This window comes from Balaenoptera physalus, assembly GCF_965194825.1.
Source record: "Balaenoptera physalus genome assembly, chromosome: 3".
NCBI lineage: Eukaryota > Metazoa > Chordata > Mammalia > Artiodactyla > Balaenopteridae > Balaenoptera > Balaenoptera physalus.
The window spans coordinates 88,697,193-88,723,844 of record NC_138890.1 but is presented as its reverse complement, the minus strand read 5'-3'; the positions used below and the strand labels follow the sequence as shown (position 1 = coordinate 88,723,844).

At 35.3% G+C, this 26,652-nt stretch overlaps 1 protein-coding gene across 8 annotated transcripts in view; it reads left to right on the top strand.

The window, feature by feature from the left end:
* Positions 1-26,652, top strand: part of FER (FER tyrosine kinase) — a 441,496-nt gene that overhangs the window by 269,539 nt on the left and 145,305 nt on the right. For 7 of the 8 annotated variants that reach the window (XM_082455757.1, XM_082455759.1, XM_082455760.1 and 4 more), the window contains one exon: positions 24,843-24,899. In XM_082455757.1, coding sequence (XP_082311883.1) covers positions 24,843-24,899 — 57 coding nt within the window. Of the gene's footprint in view, positions 1-24,842; positions 24,902-26,652 lie in introns of those variants that run through there. The other variant, XR_014261909.1, reaches the window with a different exon arrangement.

Sequence of the window (26,652 nt, the reverse complement as noted above, 5' to 3'; positions counted from 1 at the left end):
TTTATAAATAAATACTGTTACTCATTTTTGGATCCTTTGCCTGAAATAATATAATTCACATGAAAAGATAAAACTTATTTCCATATGATGTAAATTTTAATTCTTTTAGCTTGGTCCAAATAAAATTATATTCATTTAGCTTTTATTCTGTTGACTAATTTTGGAGGATATATATTATATTACTGGCCTTAACTTTATTATGGTTATCTTATTATTTTAAGATAAAATATGTCCTTTTTTGCAATGGATAGATTTTTTTAATTGAAATGCAATAGACATATAACACTGTAAGTTTAAGGGGTACAATGTGTTGATTTGCTACATTTGTATATTGCAATATGATTACCACTGTAGCATTGGATGCCTATCACATCACACAATTACAACTTCCTTTTTGCCGTGGAAACAATTAAGATCTAGTCTCTTAGCAACTTTGGCATTTATATGATACAGTATTGTTGACTATAATCACTATGCTGTGCATTAGCTCCCCAGGACTTATTTATCTGCTAGTTCCAATTTTGTACCCTTAAACAACATACTCTTAATTCTCCCACCCACCAGCTTCTGGTGACCACCATTCTGCTATCTGTCTTTTTGAGTTTGGCTTTTTTAGATTCCACATATAAATGATAATAAACAGTATTTGTCATTCTCTGACTTGTCTCAGTGTAATGCGCTCAGAATCCATTTATCTTGTTGACAAATGGGAAGATTGCCTACTTGTGGCCGAATGAATGATATTCCATTTTATAAATATACACTACAACTTCTTTATCCATTCATCCATCAATGGACACTTGAGTTGTTTTCATGAGTTGCCTATTGTAAATAATGCTGCTATCAACAAGGGTACATGTATCTTCTCGAGATAGTGATTTTATTTCCTTCAGGTATATACACCCAGAAGTAGGATTGCTGGATCATATGGTATTCTATTTTTAATTTAAGGAACCTACATACTGTTTGCCATAGTGGCTGAATCAATTTACATTTCTACCAACAATGTACACGTGTTCCCTTATCTCCACATCCTCACCAACACTTGTTATCTCTTGTCTTCTTTATGATAGCTGTTCTAATGGGTGTGAAGTGATACCTCGTTGTGGTTTTGGTTTGCATTTCCCTGGTGACTAGAGATGTTGAGTACCAGTTTCATGTACCTGTTGGCTGTATGGTTGTCTTCTTTAGAAAAATGTCTACTTAGTTCCTCTGTCCATTTTTAAAAATTGGGATTGTTTGGTTTTTTGTTATTGAGTTGTAGTAATTCTTTATATGCTTTGGATATTAAACCCCTTATCTGATATATGGCCTGCAAATATTTTTTCCCATTCCGTAGGTTGCCTTTTATTTTTTATTTCTTTTGCTGTGAAGAAGCTTTTCAGTTTGATGTAGTCCCACTTGTTTTTGTTGCTTTTGTTGCCTGTGCTTTTGGAGTCTTATCCAAAAAATCAGATTATCCACAGAAATTACTTGCACTGACTAGAAAGCATTAGTAAGACTCATTGAAGTTTATACTTTTGCTTTATCCTGCCCATTTAAAAACATACTTGTTTTCATATTGAACATATAAAGATTTAAGGTTGATAAACAATCTATTATGATGTTGATGCAGAGTTAAAATAATACCTTATCATTGGGATTATACATATAGAGAACTCTAGATAACCAAGGTTTTTATAACCCCCTTTTCCCCATTATCTTTTGCCTTTTCACAATTTTCAATGTAGTTTGGCAGTGAAGAATACAGACTTGAGTATCAAATCTGAATCCTGACGATGCAGATATGTAGGTTGGGTAAATTTATCAATCTAAACTTTCATTTCCTCATCTATAAACTGGATTTATGATTGCCTGGTAGGTTTCTACAGATTTAAATGGATTCATACATATATAATCATACACATGTGAACGTTATAGTGTCTGGCATAGAGTAATCTTTTAAAATGTCATAGCTATAAGAATTACTTCCCACAGCATTTTAAAGGATTCACTGTGTTCTCTAAGGAAAATATGAACTTTAAGGAGGGCTCAAGTTGTAGAGTTGCTTTCCCCCATGTTGTTTTCTGAGCATCTTTGCCTAGCCCTTGGTTGGGTAAATAATAAGGAAAAATGCAAAACAAGAATATGAAAGTTTGATAGCTAGTTGAGTAATACCACTATTAAACCATGTGACTTTGAGAAGCCACTTGTCTTAACACAAAAGGTTGAAATGTCAAAGCTGATTCAGGCAAATCACAGCTATCATCCAACACCAAAGTATTATAATAATTCAAAAGCTAAAGCAGAAATCAGGCACAAATGTAGTATTTTTTCCCTGAGGGGCTTGTGTCCATGATATACAGCTTCAGAAAGTGTCCCTTTCTTCACAGGAGGATAAGTTTTGGTTTTGGATTAACAGATAAGTTCCAAACGATGTATGGTTTGGGGACTCTATTCTTTCAGTCCCTTAATTTTACAGAAAAAAAATCCTTATGTAACTACCTCCTATTCTCTCTAGCTAGTCATGCCCTCATAAGTCCTAAAATTATAGGTTTATCTACAATAACCAATCTAGAACACCAGTTGTATCTGGCTTAACTTTATAGGTAAGCCCTCCCTGGTAACTTTCTCCTAGGTATATACCAAAGTATTAGTAGTAGTAGTGTCAAAGTATGATCAGCAGACCAGCAGCATCAACTTCACCTGGGAACTTTGTAGAATTACAAATTCTTGGGTCATCTGCCAGACCTACTGAGAAAGTCTTGGGGTGAGACCTGTCAATCTTGCAAAGTCCTCCAGGTGATTCTGATGCAGACTGAGGTTTGAAAACCAATCTATTCATAATTTTACAAGGAGGTCTGATGGAGGTCCTTCATTCCTTCTGGCATTCTTCCCTGTAGTGCCAGAGAAGAAGTGAGTCACAAAGCTGCTGATAACTCTTTCCTTCCCAAACTGAACCTTTGGTACATATAAATCTAGCTACTTCCATAAAGTTCTAAAACTAATGTAAAGAATTCTGATAATGATTTACGCTTATTATCATCAAGATAATCTTGAAGAAGAAAAATTCTAACAATGCTGTGCTTCCCTAAAAATGCTTTAAAATTTATTTCTTTTGCGATTGACTTCAGGGTAACTTTTTTTAAAAATAAATTTTATTTATTTATTTATTTATTTATTTATTTATTTATTTATGGCTATGTTGGGTCTTCGTTGCTGCATGTGAGCTCTCTCTAGTTGCGGCGAGTGGGGGCTACTCTTTGTTACGGTGCACGGGCTTCTCATTGTGGTGGCTTCTCTTGTTTCGGAGCACGGGCTCTAGGTGTACAGGCTTCAGTAGTTGTGGCACGCGGGCTCAGTAGTTGTGGCTCACGGGTTCTAGAGCGCAGGCTCAGTAGTTGTGGCACACGGGCTTAGTTGCTCCGCAGCGTGTGGGATCTTCCCGTATGTCCCCTGCATTGGCAGGCAGATTCTTAACCACTGCACCACCAAGGAAGCCCCCAGGGGAACTTCTGAACCACACAAAATGGGTCTTCCTACTTGGCAGTCAACTTGTTTTTTTTAGCAAGTTTGGCCACCTATCACACCCACCAGATTTGACTCTTAATGATTGACCTTACAAGATTCTACTTCCATAGGTTGATCATCTGCTAACATTGGAAATGTTCTTAAGTTCTGAAGGCAGTTTTTAAAATGGATTCCCAAAGTTGTTTTGAGCAAGAGCAGTATTTGTGGAATAAGTTTACTTAGAAATAGTACTTTAAAAATATTAATTTAAATATTAATATTTAAATATGTAATATTACTTTATAGTCATAAATAATATAGCATATATTTGGTCATGTCTCTGGTCTCTACCACAATGTAGAAATACTCTGAATCAAATGGCATTTTTATTATCTTCAAGACATAAAGACCATCATGACATTAGTATGCCTATAACCAGGAGTTAAGGAATCATTCTACCTTTATTCTCCTTGGTTTTTTTTTTTCCACAAATTTATTCAGTTTATTCAAAGAAGTTTACATAATTCCAACCACATTTCTACCTATTTCATTCACTGTATTTCTTTTATAAGAAAGCATTTGATTTTCTGATTGTTAATATAGGCATTCTACAGTAAAAGTGATAATACAAAGAAGAAAATAATTATTATTCAAATCCTAGAGATAACTTCTATTGATAGTTCAGGTTCTTTCTTTTCAATCTTTTTGTTTTTTTATTCTTTTTAAATTTCAAGTTATTTTCAGTATTTTGCTTCACATATTAAGTACAATGATTCTAGTGTAGCTACTTTAACACATCTGTTCTCACAAATGCCAAAATATTTCACACCCACCTCATGATTAGATTCAAAGAAACAATGACTTTTTGCTCTACTCAGTGCCATCTTACTACCACTACAATTAACAAACTTAGATTTTTAGCTGGTATGCAGGAGCATTGTAAAATTTAAATTTTGGCTAACCATCAGCCTTTTTAAGTTTTCCTTGACCTGAATAAGAGTGATAGCAGGGGCCATAATATTGGATTCTCTGCTGTGGAGTCTTCTTGGATCTTTCTTTTCATCTTGAAATCAAGAAACTTATAGTCGGGTAGTTTCTTTGAAGAGATACAATTTGATACCAAATGCATAGTATAGTGGTATGTTTAAATAATTATCAAGTAATTTAATGAAAATTTGACTCACAAACAGAAATTGCTTTTCATTTTTAGTGTTCTAACAATTTGCTAAGTTCTGTAGCTAGAATCATGTTTTGAATATTCTACATATGCTGAATATAAAATACATTAGAATATTTTCTTCTAAAAGTAAGCCTTTTCATTGACCAGTTTCTTCCTACCTATTAGCCTTTAGTTTATAACGAAAGATTCTCAGTATTTATCTTAATATTCTATAAAATTACTAAGGCTTTCGGATAACATATCTGCCATCTTATAAAGTTGATAACTTTTACTACACTGTAAGTCTTACACAAATAAGATTATTTGAAATGCAAATGCTTAGTTTCCTTAGATTTGGTAGGTATTTATTTGCAAAACATGACCTTGTGAAACATTTTTTCTATAAGTTGTTGTATTTTCATGCTATCACTGTAAGAACTATAATCCAACAAGTGTTTATTAAATACCAGCGATGTATGTGTCAGACATTACAAGACAGACAAAGCTCCTATAAGTATGCAGCTTACCTTTTAGAGGGAGGAGATAGAGAAAAGTAAACAAATAAATTAAAAGATAATTATAGTTTAATGTTGCTAAAAAGGAAACAAGTGAACTGGTGAGGTCCTTAGGCCCAGAAGGAGTTTACGTAGCTCCTGCTGTGGCTCCACTTTGGCACCCCACCAGTTGTGCTCTGCCTGCAGTTGAGGAGTTTGTAGCCCCCGGAATGTGTGCCCACATATGGTTGGTGGATTCCCCTTCAGGGTCTCGAGGACGTCAGATACCCTGCCCCAGCAACCCTGGATCCACCTCCATGGCCTATCCAGGTCCATGCTCTCAAGGGTAGACCATCTGAAGGGCAACCAACAGGTGGCTGTTCATGGCACACACACATGCAGCTTGGATGTGCAGGATGGGGTGTCCACAGGTGTGTATACATGCTAGGCTCCTTGAGGAGTGCGATGGAATCATGAGTGGGAAGAGAAGCAGCAAACTTAGAGAATGAGGCCTGGATCAAACTTTGCTTATAGCATCAGATTATTTCCTTCTTAAAGTAAGCTTTTTTAATGGCCAGTTTCTTCTCACCATGTTCTAGTGCAGAACTCTTGAGAAGTATTTGACTTTCCGGATATTGGGGGAGGTACATTTGACAAAGGAATGTAATAGAACATAATTTATATAACAGTTTAACTGAATATATAACTTCTGCATATTTAGATAAGTGATATTGGGCCCCACAAATGTTAATGACATAACACAGAAATATTATACTACCATTTGAAATCCATTTTAGATCAGATGGTCAGATAAAGTTTCTTTGAGGAGATACAATTTGACTGGAAGACCTGGAACATGAAATGGGTTATCTATGGAAGAAATTACAGAGATGAGTAAGTCCTAGGTAGAGTGACTTTGTAGTACACATGTACAGAGTTCAAAATCAACAATAACCACAGACTTAGTCTATGTAAAGAATGTAAAGAGGTCCTCAAAGGAGGGAGTGGAATAAGATAAGTGTAGAGAACTGTGGGAACGAGATCATGTCCTAGTATGCTATGGGAGAGAGTTTGCATTTTATTCTAAGACCAATGGGACACTCTTGGAGTGTTTTAATAAAAGGGATGACAGTTCTTAATTACATTTTTTGTTTGTTTGTTTGTTTTTTTATACTGCAGGTTCTTATTAGTCATCAATTTTATACACATCAGTGTATACATGTCAATCCCAATCGCCCAATTCAGCACACCACCATCCCCACCCCACCGCAGTTTTCCCCCTTTGGTGTCCATATGTCTGTTCTCTACATCTGTGTCTCAACTTCTGCCCTGCAAACCGGCTCATCTGTACCATTTTTCTAGGTTCCACATACATGCATTAATATATGATATTTGTTTTTCTCTTTCTGACTTACTTCACTCTGTATGACAGTCTCTAGATCCATCCACGTCTCAACAAATGACTCAATTTCGTTCCTTTTTATGGCTGAGTAATATTCCATTGTATATATGTACCACAACTTCTTTATCCATTCGTCTGTTGATGGGCATTTAGGTTGCTTCCATGACCTGGCTATTGTAAATAATGCTGCAATGAACATTTGGGTGCATGTGTCTTTTTGAATTACGGTTTTCTCTGGGTATATGCCCAGTAGTGGGATTGCTGGGTCATATGATAATTCTATTTTTAGTTTTTTAAGGAACCTCCATATTGTTCTCCATAGTGGCTGTATCAATTTACATTCCTACCAACAGTGCAAGAGGGTTCCCTTTTCTCCACATCCTCTCCAGCATTTGTTGTTTGTAGATTTTCTGATGATGCCCATTCTAACTGGTGTGAGGTGATACCTCATTGTAGTTTTGATTTGCATTTCTCTAATACTTAATTACATTTTTTAAAAGATCATTTACAACTCTCTCATGCATTTAGAATATTTATGAGGTAAGGATGGAAGCAAGAAATCAGGTTAAAAGACTGTTTCAGTGGTCTAGGGAAGAAATGATACTTACTTGGTCTTAAGTGGTGGGATTAGAGATGGACAGAAAGTAGATGTGTTAAGATCTTTTGGAAGTAGATGCAGCATTTCCTGATGGATTGTCTATGGGAGACGAGGCAGAGAAAAGACTCAAGAATGACTCTTATGATTTTTGGTTTGAGAAACTGGATAGATAGTAGTTAACACCGAAATGGGGAACACCATGAGAACGCATTTTTTGGAGATAGGAATAGAGATCCATTATGAACCTGGTTAGTTTGAGATACTGTTATACATTCTAATAAAGATGTCAAGTATATAATCGCATGTCCAAGTCTAGAACTCAGGGGATCAATATGGACTCTGTTTCTTGGACATACCATGCTCTTCCCATGTCTCAGAGTCTTTGTTCCAACTGTGCTTTCTGTCTGGAATATTGTGTCCTTGTCTCTGCCTAGTTTCAGACTCAGTTTAAATGCCAGTCTGTTTAAATGGCTACCTCCACTTTTATTCTTTATCTCAGTATTATTGTTTGTGTTTTGTATCTTTTTTTTTGTAATTTGCAAGCATATTTTCACTTTTTCCTCTCCTCAAGGAGAGGGACTGGCTTCTGTCACCTTTTTTAGCCAGTGCCTGTCACTTAATAGACATTGAGTAAATCCTTGTTGAAGGAAGGAAGGAAGGTCTGAGCAGGATCATGGTTTGCTTAAAAGGAAAGACAAGGTGCTTGAGGTAGATGAGTGTGAAAGATGATGGACTGCTCTCTTCCCAAAGGTTTGAGGGATCTTGAGTAAGGAGAATGGTGAGTGTTCAGTAAGCATGTACTGTGTGTGAAGCACTGTGCGAAGCTCTTTATAAAAACCTCATTCAGTGTTTAGAGCCACTCTGTATGGTAGCTGCTGTTTTCGTCTTCATCTTGAGATAAGGAGACGGAGGCTCAAGGAGGCGAGGTTGATGACATAGCACAGCACAGCCATGCTTAAAGCCCAAGCACTTTGACTCCACAGCCTCCGCTCTCAACCACCACATAGCACAGAGGGCTCTTGCTGCAGTGCCATAGAGCCCTATGTTCCTTTAGCCTTCGGAGCTGTAGAGGAAGGTTCTGATAAATCCCATGGAATTGTCCTCAATACCACTCAGCCGCCTTTTGCCAGTGTCTGGTTCCAGAGATAACTCCACTGACCCCCCAAAATGACCCTGCCATGTGTTCCTTGAGGAGAGGACAAGTGGCACTCCTTGCATATCTCTTGCTCATGAGGCTGCCACCCCCTACACAGAGTGGAGAGAGGTCCCAGAAGCAAGGCCCTGACCCACTTCACTCAGACACATCTCCTCCTGTTCAGTTGGCCACTGGGGAGAGAGTCGAACCCACCTGAGAGAGACCTCATCTCAATTGGCGAAGTGGGGGGGGGGGGGGTTAGGGAGGAGCAAGGGTAGATGCCAAGACTAGAAGGAAAAAGCTAGAAATTTCATCTCTTTCACTCTCTAGGGATAAAGGTACTGTAAGATCTGTTTCTTTCTCCTGTTCTCACTGGATAATAAACTCCTAAAAACAGAATCTATACTTTGCTGTCATTTTAATGAACCCTTGTGCCTTTCACATTGTGTTTGTTAAACTCAGTCCCATCAGCAAAAGGGATAATTATCTATGACATAGTATTAATGGATGAATAATAAGGTATATCTTGTAGGAATTTGATAGACTAAGTTGAACCTGCATATTGTTCTAGCTGGTTATTTTTAGTCATTCAGTTTCCAGAACGTGGAAAGAGTCTGTATCAGCATTTTTTTTTTTAACTTATTCCAGCTGCACGTGTCTCCCTTTGGAGGGTGACTTTGGCTCTGAGAGTTTTAGTCAAGAAAAATGAGATGTTCTAAAGTTCAGATGAATGAAAGTGAGTTGAAAAATATTTATGTGTACAGAAAGTTATACAGCCTTTTTTCAATTAATAGTATACTAATAGAAACAGAAGTTTATAATGTAAGTAGAGAATTTGAATAGGCATGAATTAAAAATAAGAATTAAAATTCTCTCTCAAAAGACAAAAGTATACCATACACATACAAAAACTATTTTATATAACTTTCAGATACAGTAATGAAATATTTTCGAAGGTGATAAATGGAAGTTTCCCAAATAACCATTTGGGGGCAAAGAACTTTTGAATTATTTAGTATTAATTTATAGAGCATTTAAACAAGTATTCAATTACTAAAAGCTACTCAAGTGGATTCCAGACAGGCAGACTACTTTGCATACTTGTCAATAAGGATTTTTATTCTAAAGCAACCCTGATAACTTTAATGACAAAGCTGATCAAATTCTGAATAACCCTTGGACTCTAAAAATAAGCTGTGGCTGAAATTTTGAGTGGAACAAATGTGCTAAGCAGGTAATGAAGCAGACTGACTGAAAACCTGTGTATAAAAGAAGAGATAGCAATCATTTCTCAGTATGAATAGTAGAAAAATTACAGACTCTGACAATCATTTTACGTTCTGTATTGTGACATTTTGTTAATTATTCCTTCTAAGGATTATACACTGGGCTTGTGGCTTCAAAATAAAAGCTCTGAAATGTCATGTTGTCAATATATTCAGAAATTTATCTGCTTTAGGTGTTAAATCTTTGTAGTGAGATTTTTTTTAAGTCTGTGTTTTTGCCTTTTTAAGTCTGTGTTTTTGCCTTTTTAAAAAATGCATTATACAGGAGGATTACTCCCATCCATTTAACCATGGGATGGATAAAGCTTGTATTTTCACTATTTTTGGTAACTAAATTCTCAAGTTGGACCTATATTACATTGGCTCTTGCTTGGGAATAGGTTGTATTATTGCATTAGTGAGTTGTCCTGTATTTGTTTAAGGCAGAAGTAATTACTAAAAAAATGTAAAAGTGAAAATGTTGCATTAAAATATATCTCTTCTTCACCCTTATGGAAGAACTCCTTTTACTGAATTTTTAACATGGGAAAGATATAGGGATAGATAAGATTGTTCTGTAGTATCGTTGGGAGTATTTTAGGTGGGCTTTTTTCCTGGAGAAGTGACTATTCTCTTAAATCATTCATTTAAATCATACTCCTAATCACTCTGAGTTGTCTGCTTAATCTAATTTCAGATATGTCCCTGTATCCCTGTAAAGCTCTTTAAAAGGATAACTGTAGGAAGAAATGCACAGCCATCCCAGAGCAATTTGGCAGGGATTAATTGGCATAATAAATAGTGACCATCTGCACCCTGTGGCAGTCCACCAAGAAGCACTGATTAGTCCCCTGTAGCCCAGGCAGACTGTGGCTAGTTGTCTTCCATAGAACAAAGGAGAAGCTGCTTATTTGCTACTTTGTTCACTTCATTTAAAATAGCTACTTTTATGAAGCCAAAGTAATTCTAAAATTCAGGTTTTAACATTTTAAAGCTGTCATTGGGTTTTATTTGTAGCTATTTTTATAGCTCATGCCTATTATTATATCTATTCATGTGCAAAGATGAAGGATTACAAAAGCCTAGTGTTTTCATGAAAGTGGAAAATATTATTATGACTTAATTTTTTCTTGTTTTTTATGATTTCTTTAAATTTTATAGAAAAATTGATAGAGTTACTATGGGAAAATGGAATATTTGTCATATCTCATCTAGTAGGAATAAGTGGTCTAGAGACTGAAGTTCTTATTTTAGGTTATAGATTATATAAAAATTTTACAAAATTGATTCATAATTCTGCCAGCTATATGGAGTCATTTTACTTAACTACAACTTTAAAGTTTTATTGTGACTTTATTCTTTGACCCCCAAATTGTGAATGTGCAAAATGTAAGGCTTTAAATTAGATTATAATCTAGTAAATTCAGTTCAGTGAAGAGCAATCTATAATTGAATTACATAGCAATCATTTGCTGAAAGCGAAGTATATAAAACGTAAGTCAGAAATCTTCTTTTAGGACTGGAACTTGAAATAGAACGTATAACCCATTGTGTTTCAGTTAATTAAAACTGATAATTGCATGATAGTCAATCTCTGAACTTGAACGAGTCATATGCATTGCTTTAAATATAGTACTCTGTTTGGGGAGGCAGCGTAAGTTGTTAGAAAGGACATAGCCAGCAAAGTCAGAAAGATGTGGGTTCAAACACTGTTTCCGCCATTTGCTGCCTGAGGAACCTATCTCTCAGAACCTGAAAGCCCTGAGTGTCTTGATAGTCCCACCCCACCTACTAGTTCACTGGAAAGACTCACATAAACTTACTAAAGTTATACTCAAGGCTAAGATTTATTGCAGCAAAGAATACATGTGAGAACAGCAGGAACAGCAAAGGAGAGGTCAAGTACAGGCTTTCTTGCCCTGTTTATGCAGGAATTGCATGGGCATGTCTTTCCACCTACAAACTGCAGAGATATGCTCAGGAAACTCTGAGTCTTGGAGTCCAGAATTCTCAGAGGGAACTGATCCCATACCTGCTACATGACCAGCCATGGTGAGGACCTCAGAACAGGTACCAGATGCACAGCATGACTCTTCAGGTTTATTTTAAACAAGCTAATAACATGTTCATCTTGACCTGCCACTTGAGGCATATGGACTAACATTACTCAGTAACATTTGAACATTCCAGAAGTTCTCAGTTTTGACTAAGGGTATGCTATCAAGGTAAGCAGGAACCAAGTGAAACTGATCTGTTGTGTTAACTCTTTCCTCACACGGAGTTAAATGAAAGTTAAAGGGGAATTGTCCCATGAGTTACTTTTCCTATGTCTCTTCTATCCTAATTAACGTTCCGTTGGCTTCAGTATCTGCCCCATTGGAGTATCTGGGGTACAGAAAACAATTCATTGAGGAGTAGAAAGAAAATATTACAACCCTGTTTATTTTTGATCACATCCTTTTAGTTTTCCTTCATCCAAGAATGTCTTTATTTTACCTTTATTCTTAAAAGATAGTCTTGTCACCTGTAGTGGCAATTGACAGTTCTTTTCTTTCAACAATTGAAAAATATTGTGCTCCCTCCTTCTGAACCCCATAGTTTCAGAGGAGAAATCTGTCTTTTGAATTGTTTCCCTATAGGTAATATGTCATTTCTCTCTGGCTGCTTTCCAGACATTTTCTTTGTCCTTAATTTTGAGAAGTATAATTATGATATGTCTAGTTTAACTGATTTCTTTGGGTTTATCCTATGTAAATTTCTCTCAGTTTCCTGAATTTGTAGGTTTGTGTCTTCCAAATTTGTGAAAAATTTGGAAATTTTTCAGCCATTATTTGTTTCAGTAGTCTTTCAGCATCTCCCTCTCTCCCTCTCTCCCTCCCTGGGTATAAGATTAAGTGAATACTAAATTGCTTGGTACTTAAAGCTCTCCATGGTTTGGTCAGAAAGTTTATCTGTAGTTTTTCTACCCACCACTACCCCCTTTAAGAACTTTTTGCTTCTACCATACTGGTTTATTCACTCTACCTAGAAGATCTGCACTTTTTTTCTAGGCATTTGCTGAAGTTATTTTCTCCTTTTAGTATATCAGGATTATAACCATATTCAAGGCTTATGTTAACTGCTACCTCTTTTTTTTTTTAACTTTTACCTCTTTATGAAGCTTTTTTTCTGAGTTATCTAATACAATATGGCTTCTTTTCTCCGACTTTTATCATCAGTTATATTAGTCATGTGACACTTTAAATAACATTTTGAATAGAGTGTACTCTAAAAGTTTATCTCTAATTGATTCTTTGGAGATGAACTTTCCTAGAGAAGCAATGTTTGCAATGATGTTTGGATTCTTAAATTTATTGATCATGTATTTAATGTATGGGTCAGAACCACCATTTCATAAGGGTCTAATAGAATATACCCTTATGTTTTGAGTCTGTCTTGAAATTCCAGGACTATATATCTCCCTAGCGTTTCATCTCTTCCCCTCCAGTGTAGTTGTAACATTGAGTTCCATAGGAGTGATGGCTCCTATGGCCTATGGCAGAGACTGCTGCCTGGTATATGGGGAAAAAGTTTGGTGGGAATGAAATAGAAAAACAAACCCTCTAGTTTGAGGAGAGGCTGGGAAGAAGAAAGTTAGTGTTGGTGAAATGATGACAATCATGCACCACAGATAAAAGAAACATTGCGATCCCTGACCAACCCCTATCCTTCACTCCTGCACTGAAACACATACCTCCTGTGCCTTTTTTTTTTTTTCTCACCCCAAGCAGCTTCCACTTAACCTTTTCCTTTTCTTTCATGGACCCTAGGGAGTAGCATGGCTGTTTTCTTTTCACAAAGACTGTGTATGACTTCTGACCACCTAAAGCAAGAACTTTATAGTTTTCTTAGTTTAGTAACTTGTAGGAAATTAAGGAAAAGTTACTCTGAGAAATTTGGGAAACCTTTCTACCTCTTCTGTGAAGCCTTTTTTATGCATCTTTATATTGACCACATGCACCTCAGTGTTCCAGCTCTAGACTATTCATACTTCTGACTCTTTACTCTCCATATGCTTATATTAAAGCTCTTGAGAATAGGAACTGTGTTTAACTCATCTTTGAATTCACATATCTTTGAATTTCTAGCACAATTCAGTGTATACATGGTAGGATGGATTTGGAGCCAGGCTTTGTGCTGTATCTCAGCTTCCATTGTTTCCCCAACATGCTATTTCACTGTTTTGGCTTTATTTTAGTAAGTTGCATAGCTTGGTGTATACCAGACTGTTCTGTTGTCTTCTTGTGTATTATATTGTGCCTCAAAGTGAGTCCTGGAAAAATCTTTCCTAGCAGTAGTCTCTTTGACTATATAGAGCCCATTCATGTATATTATATGAACTAGACTAGACCTCTTGACCGCTCTCTTCAGTCCTGCTTTCTTCCAAAAGAGTATAATTACATTTTATTGTTATTGCCATGGTAGTAGCAGTTGTATTCTAGTTTTCACTCTTCTCTTCCCCATTTCTTATTTGCATACCTTTCAGAAAAGGAAAGGAAAGAAAAAAAGATGAATCTCAAGTCAGTTAATTTTACTTACAATTCTGGTACTAGAATGGATGAAGTTAGAAGTTACAAGCTATCAAATCTATTGAATAAACTTTTGAGTTTCTTTTATATCAATTTCTGTGAGTTAAATATGCTTTCTCTGATGTTTATTGTTATATGTTTCTTTGTAAGAAGGGTTGACATGTAAAAATTCACTCTAATATAAGGAATTAATTAGGAAATTACCTGATAGCTTAGCTATGAATTTTAACCTTAACTGTTTCAGAAAAAATTTCCCTTTAATTCACTTTGTGAAGCATTTTAATCAATACTGATTCTTTATGTTTCAGCATCTGCTTCTACTTTTGTCCATATTTACTAGTTTATTTCTGAAAGCCAAAGATTTTCTAAGAAATAAGAAACAAGGTTTGAGTTAGCAAATAGAATTGTCATGGTATTCTGCTTTAGAATATGGTGCTAAAATTGGATTAACTGTTAATGGAACTTCTAATCTCTGTTACTTTATTTAAATTTCATTCTTTTTACTTTGAAATATTTGTTTAAAACATGGACAATAAGCCTGGTTAGTTAAATTCATTTCTTAGAACTGATTTTGAGTACAAATTATTCATATTTTCTTACAGAATTACCATTTTCCCTAAAAGTGTGTGATTTACAAGGATTGATCACATTCACAGATGAGAAATTTGACCTCAAGATGTTATAAAATTACATCATTCCTAAGAAAATGGAATTAGAATATTTAATTTTGCAAATTTCAAAAATTTATTTTTAGGTAATTTTTAAGTGTCCTGAGTATTTCAACAATTCAATGTTTAAAAAAGTATTATCCTTGGGAGATTTTTTTAGATATCAATAGTTTTTTAGCAATATTTGTCATTGTAATTATTATGTCTCTTTGATAAGACTTAAATCATCTATTTAGAAATACAGAGGTATCAGGTGCATTCCGATGGCTTTTGAAAAAAAAGAAAAAAAAAAGGAAAGCCATTTTATGCTAGTTGTACTAAGCTTAAAGAATATGGAGTCTATGGATATTACTGCCAGAGCCCATTGGAGTATTTGCTTCTTCCAAGTGATAAAGCACCTCCTCTCTTAGTGATGAGGGTGAATTCCAGATGCACATTATGTCATAAATCTCCTAACTAGAGATAGTGGAAGCATAGGTATATACTCCAAAATATTACCTAAAAGTTTCAGGATGATGTCAGTAAAAACAACACTCAAAATAAATATTAAGATAAAATCCCCAAATGTTAATAATCTGTCAACTATATTGAATATCTGTTTAGCTTACCTAAGTCATCTAGTTATTGCTTAGCTTGCCCGTTAACTTAGAATTGCCCATTTCTTTTTGTCTTTGTTAAAGTAAGTATAACTGATATTACCTTTGAAAGTTAAACAAATTTCTTGTTACATTCCGTGAGTAGATTCTGCAAACAAATATATATATGTGGGAGACTTGGAGTAAAGATAGAAAGAGGTAATATCAGACAGATTTGCACTCTGTTAAAGAGTATTTGGTAAGGACAAGAGGGTCGGGAAGGTCTAGAGGAGAGGCATCCTTTGGGATTCTAAGTCTTTGGGAAGATCAGGATACACATAACGATAAAGTGTTGCAGCAGATGCTGCCAGTGCAGTGCTCATATTGTTTGGACCTTTCACGGCAGGATTTTTTTCATTTAGTTGCCTTCTGTCCAAGGGTATGAAAACTGGGGAGTTCATGAAATATTAAAATCCCATCACGTAGTGCTGGGAAACCTGGACAGTTACATGTAAAACAATGAAATTAGAACATTCCCTCACATCACATACAAAAATAAAGACCTAAATGTAAGACATGACACCATAGAACTCCTAGAAGAGAACATAGGTTGAACACTCTGACATAAATTGTAGCAATATTTTCTTAAATCATTCTCTAAAGGCAAAAGAAATTAAAGCAAAACTAAACAAATGGGACCTAATCAAACTTAAAAGCTTTTGCTCAACAAAGGAAACCATCAGCAAATCCAAAAGACAACCCATGGAATGGGAGACAATATTTGAAAATGATGCAGCCCACAAAGGATTAATATCCAAAATATACAGACAGCTCATACAACTCAGTATCAAAAAGACAACCCAATCAAAAAATGGGCAGAAAACCTAAACAGACATTTTTACTCCAAAGAAGACATACAGATGGCTGACAGGCACATGAAAAGATGCTCCACTTCTCTAATTATTAGTGAAACGCAAATCAAAACAACAGTGAGGTAGCACCTCACACCAGTCAGAATGGCTATTGTTAAAAAGTCTACAAATAATAAATGTTGGAGAAGATGTGGAAAAAAGGTAATCCTTGTACACTGTTGGTGCAGCCACTATGGAAAACAGCATGGAGGTTCCTTAAAAAACTAAAAATAGAGCTACCACATGATCCAGCAATTCCACTCCTGGTCGTATATCCTGAAAAAATAAAAACTCTAATTCAAAAAGATACATGCACCCCAATGTTGATAACAGCACTGTTTATAATAGCCAAGACATGGAAACAACCCAAGTGCCCATCACAGATGACTGGCTTAAGAAGTGGTATATACACACAATGGAATATTTCTCAGCCATAAAAAGAATGAAATATTGCCATTTGCTGCAGTGTTGGTGGTCATAGAATATTATGCTTAGTGAAACAACTCAGAGAAAGACATACTATAGATATTACTTATATGTGGAATCTAAAGTAATACACAAATGAATGTATACACAAAACAGAAACTGACTCACAGGCATAGAAAACAAACTTATGGTTACCAAAGGGGAGAGGAAGGGAGCAGGGAGGGACAGATTAGGAGCACGGGATTAACAGATACAAACTACTATACATAAAATAGATAAGCATCAAGGATTTACTGTATAGCACAGGGAATTATACCCAGTACCTTGTAATAACCTATAAGGCAATATAATCTGCACTGTGCTCTACAGCTGAAACTAACACACTATTGTCAACTATTCTTCAATAAAAACAATCCAGTATTAGACTCGATTACCTGTATAGTTTAGCAACATTTTTGCCCTCCTGTGTCAGAGAGGAATTTTGATATTAATATTTGATGCTACAAAAATGCAAATAACTCTAATAAAGATAAGAAGTAACCTATAGAAAAAATTACTTCTACACTTTTATTTCTTACATTCTAGTCTCTCATATCTACTTGTAATGCAGTAATTTACTGAGTTTTTTAATGTACCACTAAAGCACTGACATATCATTAGAGTAATAATTATGCAGTTCCTGTTTACTATTAGTCTTAAAGCTCTTTATGTTAAACTACATTCATGAAGATTACCCATGGTTTTTTTATTTTTCATCATTAAGAAGAAATACTTGTAAATTTTGAGAAACTCCTAGTTGTTTATTTACTGGGTTATTATGGTTGTATGGTTATGTGAATTTTATGTTTGACCTAAAATTTTGACAAGTCTTAATTACTTAAGGTCTGTTATTTAAGTTGTAAAAAAATAAAGGTATCAAGTATTAACATTAGCTCTACACTACCTGCATCTTCTACTTATCATATCACTGACAAGATTCATCACAAAATCATCTTTCAACAAAGTTGCCCATAAAAATACAGAAAACAAACATTTCAATTATAAAAACCTCCCTTAGAAAACTGGGATGTATTCAAAAGTTCAGTAAAAAGTCTTTTAAATCAGTTGGGAATGTTTATGTCCTGCCACATTTTTCTTCTTGAAAATACACTGTTTCCCTACTAATAATTTTCAAATGAATTGTTACGTTTTAGAAACAGAAAAAAAAAAACTATTCCCTATATCATACTTGATGATTCAACGAATATACAATGCTAAGATATTAGTAAAATAATCTTAGTAATGAAGGAAAAGTTTGAAGATTGTAATATTGTTTCCTTTATTTGTGAACATGAAAGCAGAAAGGTAGTGTGAGATGTACATACATTTCAGAAAACTAAGTAGATCACAATATATTGTTCATTATAATTTAACTATCATGTGCTCTCAGATATAGTTAATGACCACTACATATATTTCAGAAATGTCTAGAAGTCACTTCACATGAAAAAATGATGGAAGGAATGCTAGACATTTAACGTCGGAAAACCTTGCCTTCAGGAGGATGTGCTTTTCGTCTTCAAACGTATAATTCCCTGTTAGGTAGTAGACAGAGGAGGTGCATCCTTTGTGTTCCTAGTACTAGAACCAACTGATTAAAAGTTAAATATAATAAAATCCTTGTAAGAATTAGAATAATTCAAAATTAAATTGGCTTCGTTAATGAAATAGAGTGTTCTTCATTACTGGGTGTTTTACTGATTTCTTAATTGCTTAAAGTCATAATTCTCATCTGCTGTGAGTAGCAGTGTTTGATAAAGATTTGTTGAAGGAGTGGATAACTAAACTGATGAATGGATGGATGGCCTATCACTGTTGGGGCAGAAGGGTGGACTAGATCACCTCTGAAATCTAGATTGGCGTCCTTGCCAATCTATATTTCTTTGGTGTTTTTATTCCAGTAGAGTCGGAGAAGTATATTCAATAGCAGGAATGGGCTATAGTGATTCTCCTCAAGAGAGGAGCAGTATTCCTAGCATACTAGACAAGTATTCAAAGACTTAAAGGATATCCAAGATTGTGGTAAGGTTTTATAGGTACTAGTGGTAGAAGCACAAGCCCGGGAATCAAGAAATCTTCATTGCTTTAACAAATTAAAAAAAAAATTTTTTTTGAATTTCTATTAATACCAGCTAATTAAATATTTCTCATTGTTTAGCTTACTTTACTTTTAGAATTGCTGGTTGTTCCTTGTCTTTATTAAAGTTGGTAAAACTGGCGTTACCTTTGAAGTTTAAACAAATTTCTCCCTACATTCAGTGGGTAGTTTGGACTCGGCAGCATTTGCTAACACAAGTATGGAGGCCAAAGGTTTTCAGGAAGAGAATACAAATAAACTTGACACATCCTAAAACCTTGACTGAGAAATGTTGCCATGACAACCATGATTTTAAATTGTACTTAAAGCTACCCATGGAAATAAATGATGATCTACACTCCCAATATAGGCTTCTAAATTGGGACTTGGATGACAACTTACAATGTAGTTAGAAAATAGGTTGAAGTTCTGGGAGGTGAGCAAACTGGAATCAATGTTATTGCCGTGGAGATGGTCGGCAGGAGGTGTGTAACGATTATGCAAGGTGCACTTTAGGCAGAATTCCCATATCTTCCAGCTGAGTTGCCTCAAGCCCATATGTTCTTTGCTCAAGATGATTCAATTCTCAAAGCTGCTTCATTGACCTTCCTGGTCTATAACTCAAATGAAAAACCTTTTTGCAATCGATTATGTTAAATATAACAGTTAAAAGTCTCAATGAGACTTTATATATGTGAAAATTTTTACCTCTAGGGTAGTTCTACAATTTGGCATGAATTGGCTCTCTGGTAACATAACGCTCATTTATCATATATTGTAGGTAAATATCTAAGATTTTAAATATTAATGGCACTTATTCAGGTTATAGATAGTATGTCCTATATTTGACCCTTCTTTTTAATTACCTGACATAATATACTTATATGTATTATTCAGGCTCAGAAAATTATTATACTACTGAGTTTCATTTTAAATGTAATATTCTTTACCACACTGAAGAGACCAGTGAAAGGCAAGGAAGAATGTGTTGGAATAGTGGGCCAAAAGACAAAAGATCAAGGTTCTTATCTCAACTCTGAAACTTAGTACCTGTGTGATCACAGTCAGGATTTTATCTTCTCAAGGCCTTGGTTTTTCAATGTAAAGTGGAGATAATGCATTTCCTGCCAATTAATGGGGGTTCTTCTGAGATTTAGCAAGCAAATGTATGTGGGAACATGTTAAAAATGTGTCCCCAGCTTTTCTTTACAAAAGTTTGGATTTCAGACAAGTGATAATACTTACTTTCCTTTGCCTGTACTATGGTGGGCTGACTTTAAATCTACTCTTAAGCAGTTTTAGAAAATATTCTGATCAGTTGATGAAACGCAGAAATTCCTTTTTTTTTTTTTTTTTTTTTTTTCCACACTGCTCGGCTTGTGGGATCTTAGTTCCCGACAAGGGATTGAACCCGGGCCCTCGGCAGTGAACGCGCCAAGTCCTAACTACTGGACCACCAGGGAATTCCCCAGAAATGCATAGTTTTAAAAAATGTATTAAGGCCTTAGAGTTGTCTTCCATTCCCCCCTTTAAAAATGAGTTGTCCAGTTTAGCACAAATAATTTGATGTTTCAAAATGTTATTTTTTTCATTTTCAGAGATAACTGATAAATGGGGGAAGTATATGTTTCTTTCACCATGGTAATGATGTGTTAATATTCATGAATTAAGGAGTGGAGTCCTAATGTCAAGAACATTTGAAGAGTCTAAATCAAGTTTTTTGTAGCTTCAACATCAGACAAATTTAATCATTAGTTTTGGACATAGGTTTGTGGATATTCCTATATGGTCACAAATCACTAGCAAGCAGATGAAACAGTAAAACTGTCAACTCTATTCATTATGGTTTTAATGCATATTTTTATGTCTGTTTTACTTCTGTTGACTTATACTTTAGTACAACTTTTATTTTCATTCAGTTGATCTGTGAAACCAGGGAAGATGCTGCCATTCCTGTTTCTTGGAGGCAGTCTGCCTCCATTCTTTCTGTTCCTTCTCCAGATTCAAGAAGGTTGTACAAATCTCCTTGCTCCTCTATAGAAAAAAGAGTAAAGATAAAGCCAAGAATATGTGGTATAATCTCTGTAGGAGATACCAGGTCTGGGACAGTTGTTAAGGAGTGAACTGCAGCTCTTTCTGGCAACCCTTCTGAGTGTGACTTTGCTTTGGAGCAAAGGGGAAAAGAAGAGAGGTCAATAAAGATGGTGGGGAAGACAAGGATCCAGGCTCCTTCGGCAACTCTCCATTCTCCAAACTCCTTGTTACTTAATGTCCCTATTCCCTAACCTTACCTTTGAATTATCTTCTGATGTAGTCTCTGCTTGTTTGCTTTGTGTTCCCTTGACATAAATTTATGTAAGAGTTGGACCTCCTTTTGTTACCATATCCATCATTGCCTGAGCCAGAGGCATAGTGTTTGGTGAAGCTTTAGTATCATCATGTAACTAAAGTTGCTTGTCTTTCTCAATCACTCAGCAGCCTCAGTAGGAGTATTTCGTTTATTGTCTAAGGGAGGAGTTGCGTAGTTCCCCTCTTCAGAGCATGTGTTAAATGCTACTGCCTTTTTCCAATTTGACAGTTTGGAGTTTGCCCCGCTATCCACATTTCTACAAAATTGCAGTTATCAAATTGCCACTGAATCCCCTTTGGGTATTTTGTCCCTCCCTGTTACAGATGGAGTCACAAATCTAAATTCTGAGGCTCTAGGCTCCTTCTCTGTGATCTTCATTTTAGCTAAAACAGATCAAGAGCAACCTTATTAACTGACTCCTCTTCAATTTTAGGGTTTTTGGTTATGCAGTTAGTCCTCTTCCCAGCCTTGTCTTCTCCCGGACTAATCAGTGGAAAGGTTAATTTTGTGACTTCAAATCAGGAGTGACCCCTAGCCATTCTGGCAGTAGTAAGCATTCCACATCCCGTTTAACATCCCATTTCTCCCCTTACACCTCTTCCCTGACAATAGCACCACTCATCTTTCCCCCAGGTAACACCATAGTCGTTATTTAAATTACAGGAGTTAGGGGTCCTTTCAATATCTCATCCTGTCACCAACTGTAAACAAGCATAAAAGATCTGAGAGACATTCCAGACACAGGCTCTTCAAGGCACTTTTTTTTTTTTAATAGAAATATAGTTGATTTACAGTGTTAGTTTCTTGTATACAGCAAAGTTATTCAACATATATATGTGTGTGTGTATATATATATAAACTTTTACAGATTCTTTTCCATTATAGTTTTTTTGTTTTTTTTTTTTTACAAGATACTGCATATAGTTCCCTGTGTTACACACTAGGAACTTTTTGTTTATCTATTTTATTTTATTTATTTTATTTATTTATTTTTGGCTGTGTTGGGTCTTTGTTGCTGTGCGCGGGCTTTCTCTAGTTGCGGCAAGCGGGGGCTACTCTTCCTTGCAGTGCGCGGGCTTCTCATTGCGGTGGCTTCTCTTGTTGCAGAGCACAGGCTCTAGGCGCCCGGGCTTCGGGAGTTGTGGCGCACGGGCTCTGGAGCGCAGGCTCAGTGGTTGTGGCACACGGGCTTAGTTGCTCCGCATCATGTGAGATCTTCCTGGAGCAGGGCTCGAACCCGCGTCCCCTGCATTGGCAAGCGGATTCTTAACCACTGCGCCACCAGGGAAGCCCCACCTATTTTATATATAGTAATTTGTGTCTGCTAATTCCAAACTCCTAATTTATCCTTCCCCACCCCCTTTCCCCTTTGGTAACCATTAGTTTGTTCTCTATCTGTGAGTCTCTTTCTGTTTTGTAAAGTTCATTTGTATCGTTTTTTTTAGATTGCATATATAAGTGATATCATATGATATTTGTCTTTCCCTGTCTGACTTACTTCACTTAGTATGATAATCTCTAGGTTTATCCATGTTGCTGCAAAAGGCATTATTTCATTCTTTTTATGACTGAGTAATATTCCATTGTATATATCTACCACATCTTCTTTATCCATTCATCTATCCATGGGCATTTAGTTTGTTTCCATGTCTTGGCTATTGTAAATAGAAGGCACTTCATTCTAATGGTATGATGTGGCATCTTATTTTGGTTTGTATTTGTATGTCACTGACTAGTGATGTTAAACATCTCTTGATGTACTTATTGTCTATTTGTGCATCCTCTTTTGTTAAGTATTCTACCCAGTTTCTTAAAATTGTGTTGTTTGTCACCTTGTTTTTGAGGTATGCATTCTCTATATGTTTTACATACAAATTATTTGTCAAATATACGTATTGCAAAAATGTTCTCCCAGATTGTAGTTGGACTTTTCGTTTTTTCAAAAGAGCCTTTGGAGGAACAAGTGTTTTTAATTTTGATGAATTCCAGTTGTTTCTTTTATGTGCTTTTTGTGTCCTAAGAAATCTTTCTTTACATACTTGGTAATGAAGATATTCTGCTATTTTTTTTTTTCAGGACCTTTATAGTTCTGGCTTTTTATTTAGGTTGAAAGACTTGTCATGGAGAAAGAAAACTTCCTCTACCCTTCTAGGTTCTTCTGACTGGTCTAAGAATTAAATTGACATGAGACATATTAACAGGAGACTATCGGATCTAATTTTGTACATACAGGAACCACACAGGCGTGAGAAGTTGAGTTAGAAACGTAAAATGAGGTATATGTGCCATCCTGAGCTAAGGGATAGGATAGGGGCGTAAGGCTTCAGAGAGAAGGAGGGTAATTCACAAATAGGAAGAGCAGTTGTTTAGTAATTGGATATTTGCCCTGTCATACAGATAGGTCATAAAAACTTATTTCTGGTAATAGCTCTTATTATGGGTAATGCCCCCAATTTAAATTCTTTAAGGGAGAAGTAAAGCTTTGCCTTGAGCCCACAGGGTCTCAATTGCCTTTAGCTCAAAATAATCCACATGCTAAAGTAGCACATCCTGGGGAGGCTATTCTGAACCCCTAAAGATTATACATGTAAACCGTTTTTAAAAATCATTGCTGTTCCCTTTGTTGAACAATCAGAGGGTGGTGGTTGAGTGTTTGTCACATGGTGTTTCAGAAGGTAAAGTACTTCAGATGGCTGTCCAGGACATTTTTAAGCCATAGTTAGGGTGGATTCTTACTTCAAGATGTTTGATTACTTGTTACAATTCATTCTATAGCTCATAATTATATTTCAGTCTGTGTAATGGGGGAATACTATACTTTAACATTAAATTTTTTAAAAATCAAGAATAAAATATATCATTCCAGGATTTTCTTTTCTTCTTTCTCTCTTTGCTCCATCCCCTCATTTTTCCTTCTCTCCTTTCTCCCCCCACCCCACTTCATTCATTTTTCCTTACTTCTTTTTTTTTTTTTTTAATCTAATTTGTCTTTCTAACATTACAGTATTGTGTGCTCTCATAGCTGAGACTTTTTAGATGATAAAATATTCCCTAAGTACTGATTAGCTCTTGAGATCACATAATGGGATGTTCTTTTATCATGGCATGTTTGCATCACTGATCTTGTGTACCTTGATGATACTGTAATTGATGTTTGTTGCTTTATTATACTACAGGAAATTACTTGGGAAAGATGTGGGACTATATGCAGTGTAACAGACAGCTATAATTCATGACCAGTTGTGGAAAAATTAGCTCTTAGTAATGTAGTTTGGGTATAAAATAATTCTCTATGATCAAGTGAGGATTGGAAATTTTACATTGCAAAATGAGATTCCCTCAGGTACTTATGACACAGTGTTTTTGAAATGACAAATAATAGCATAGCCTAAGCTTTATGGTGGGAGGAGAGTGCATGCTGTGTTCTAGTTACAGGGGTACTATCATTTTGAAGGCTGAGAATTCTGATAGAAGTTTGCTATAATGTAGACCTTAAAAGTTCTATTGTGTGGTAACATTTCTTAAATCTGTTTTATAACCTCTTGAGGTTACAACTTCTTAGTGTGCTGATTATTGAATGGTCTGAATGCAATATCCCTTAGGTCTATTTGCCACTGCCTCAAATGCATCTTACAGGAAATGCATTCTTGCTTGGGCTAAAAAACTGTTCTTTTTCTTTGCCACAGGATAAGAAATGGGTTCTCAATCATGAAGATGTCACATTGGGAGAATTACTGGGCAAGGTATGTAATCCACTGAGCTGAAAAACCAAATCTTGATAGTGATTGTGAACTCTACAGATTCATTTTCTTCAAAGCCTTTCTTATATTCCAGCACACAGCAAGGCACATTCCCCCATGAACCGAGAAGAACACAGTGCCATATCTGTTACAAATACTGTGATGTTCACTGAAATAGAAGTGTGAAAATCTTTGAAAAGTTTAAGAATTATCTTGACTTTTAAGAATATTATATTGTATATTTTCCTCTGAAAGAACTAAAATCCACAATAATTTTATTACAGTGTAGTAAAGCCAAAACTAGTGAGCTGAGATTTGAAAAGAAACTGTGATGTAATAAAAGTTTAAATACTTAATAGTCTTATTCTATTTGTTTCTGGTTATACATGATAGTTCAGAGAAAATGCAGTACTGCTCTTTGGGATTTCAGAATTGTATATAGAATCACAGTATGTGACAACATGGGACATGTTATTTCAATCTGAAAATTATGTGGACAAGGCACATGTTTCAATATATCTATTTTGTAGCTAGCTCTGTTAGTGGTCAGAGGAGGCAGCTATATATGATGAAAGTCTCTTTCTTCCAACCTGGTTGGGAGTTTCTTCCAACTCATTGGCCATATGAAAGTATATTATAACTAATAATGATGGCAGACATTTAATAATCAAATGGGCTATTTGAAAATTTGTTATTTGTTTATAACTGAGTTCCAATAGATAAATATTAACTTCTTTGTCGATGACTTAATTAGTGATGTTTGAATTGAGTTGAGGTTCATAATGCAATGTAAAAAAATAGTATAAAATCCAGATAGCTAGGGAAAACTATCACTCATACATTTCTGAGTGATCAGTACTAGAATTTAAGGCTCAACGTTTCAAGTAAAGAAATAAATGATTATTCATTACTTTTTTTGGTTTAAATGTAAACTTGATGAATTGACAAATTTCCCCTAGTTTTTAGTCCTGATGTGTGTTGAGAAAGTAAATCCCTGTTGAAACAATCTACTTTGCAGGATTCTTACTATTTTAAAATATCTTTTCCAAATAGAAGCATTAAATTGCTATTGGAAAACAGTTTCTATTGACTGCTAATACTTATTTAGTAAGTAAATTCTAAAGAATTTCAAGCTACAAGCAGTAGCTGGTATGTTTATTTCCTCTGTGATGTGGCCATAACTCTTAAGGAAATATTTCTTCTTTTTCATTACTTTAGGTAACTCAGTAGCAGTGATTGGGCTAAAAATTATTACAAAAGTAAATTAATTTCCATGAAAATACAATTAAATAATAAGTTATAAAATTAAACCAGTTACTGATAATAGTGTGTTGAGAAGAGCAGATTTTTCAGTTCTAAGGAAAAAATACTTTCAGTTAAAGAGAGATGTTTCAGTTATCTTTGTTTAATATGTGATACATGGTATTTCACATATTAGGAGGAATTTTAGCCTTTAGGTCCTCAATAAGGTTATTTCAAAGAATAATTGTTTTCAATGACAAGGCAGTAGCATGATATCAGCTTTAATAAATTTTATCATTTTTAGTAAAACACTTCAACTTTAGAGACACTATATAGCTTAATTTCAGCAAATATATTTGAGTTGAAAAATGTCGTTTAATATTTTCATTACCTATTCTGAATATTTATAGTATACTGCATGAAAATGCATGAGAAAAATAATTAGCCATGGTTCTTATACTTTGGAATTTAGTAGTAGTATAAGGTTGAGATGGGAACTCTGTTTTTGAGCACT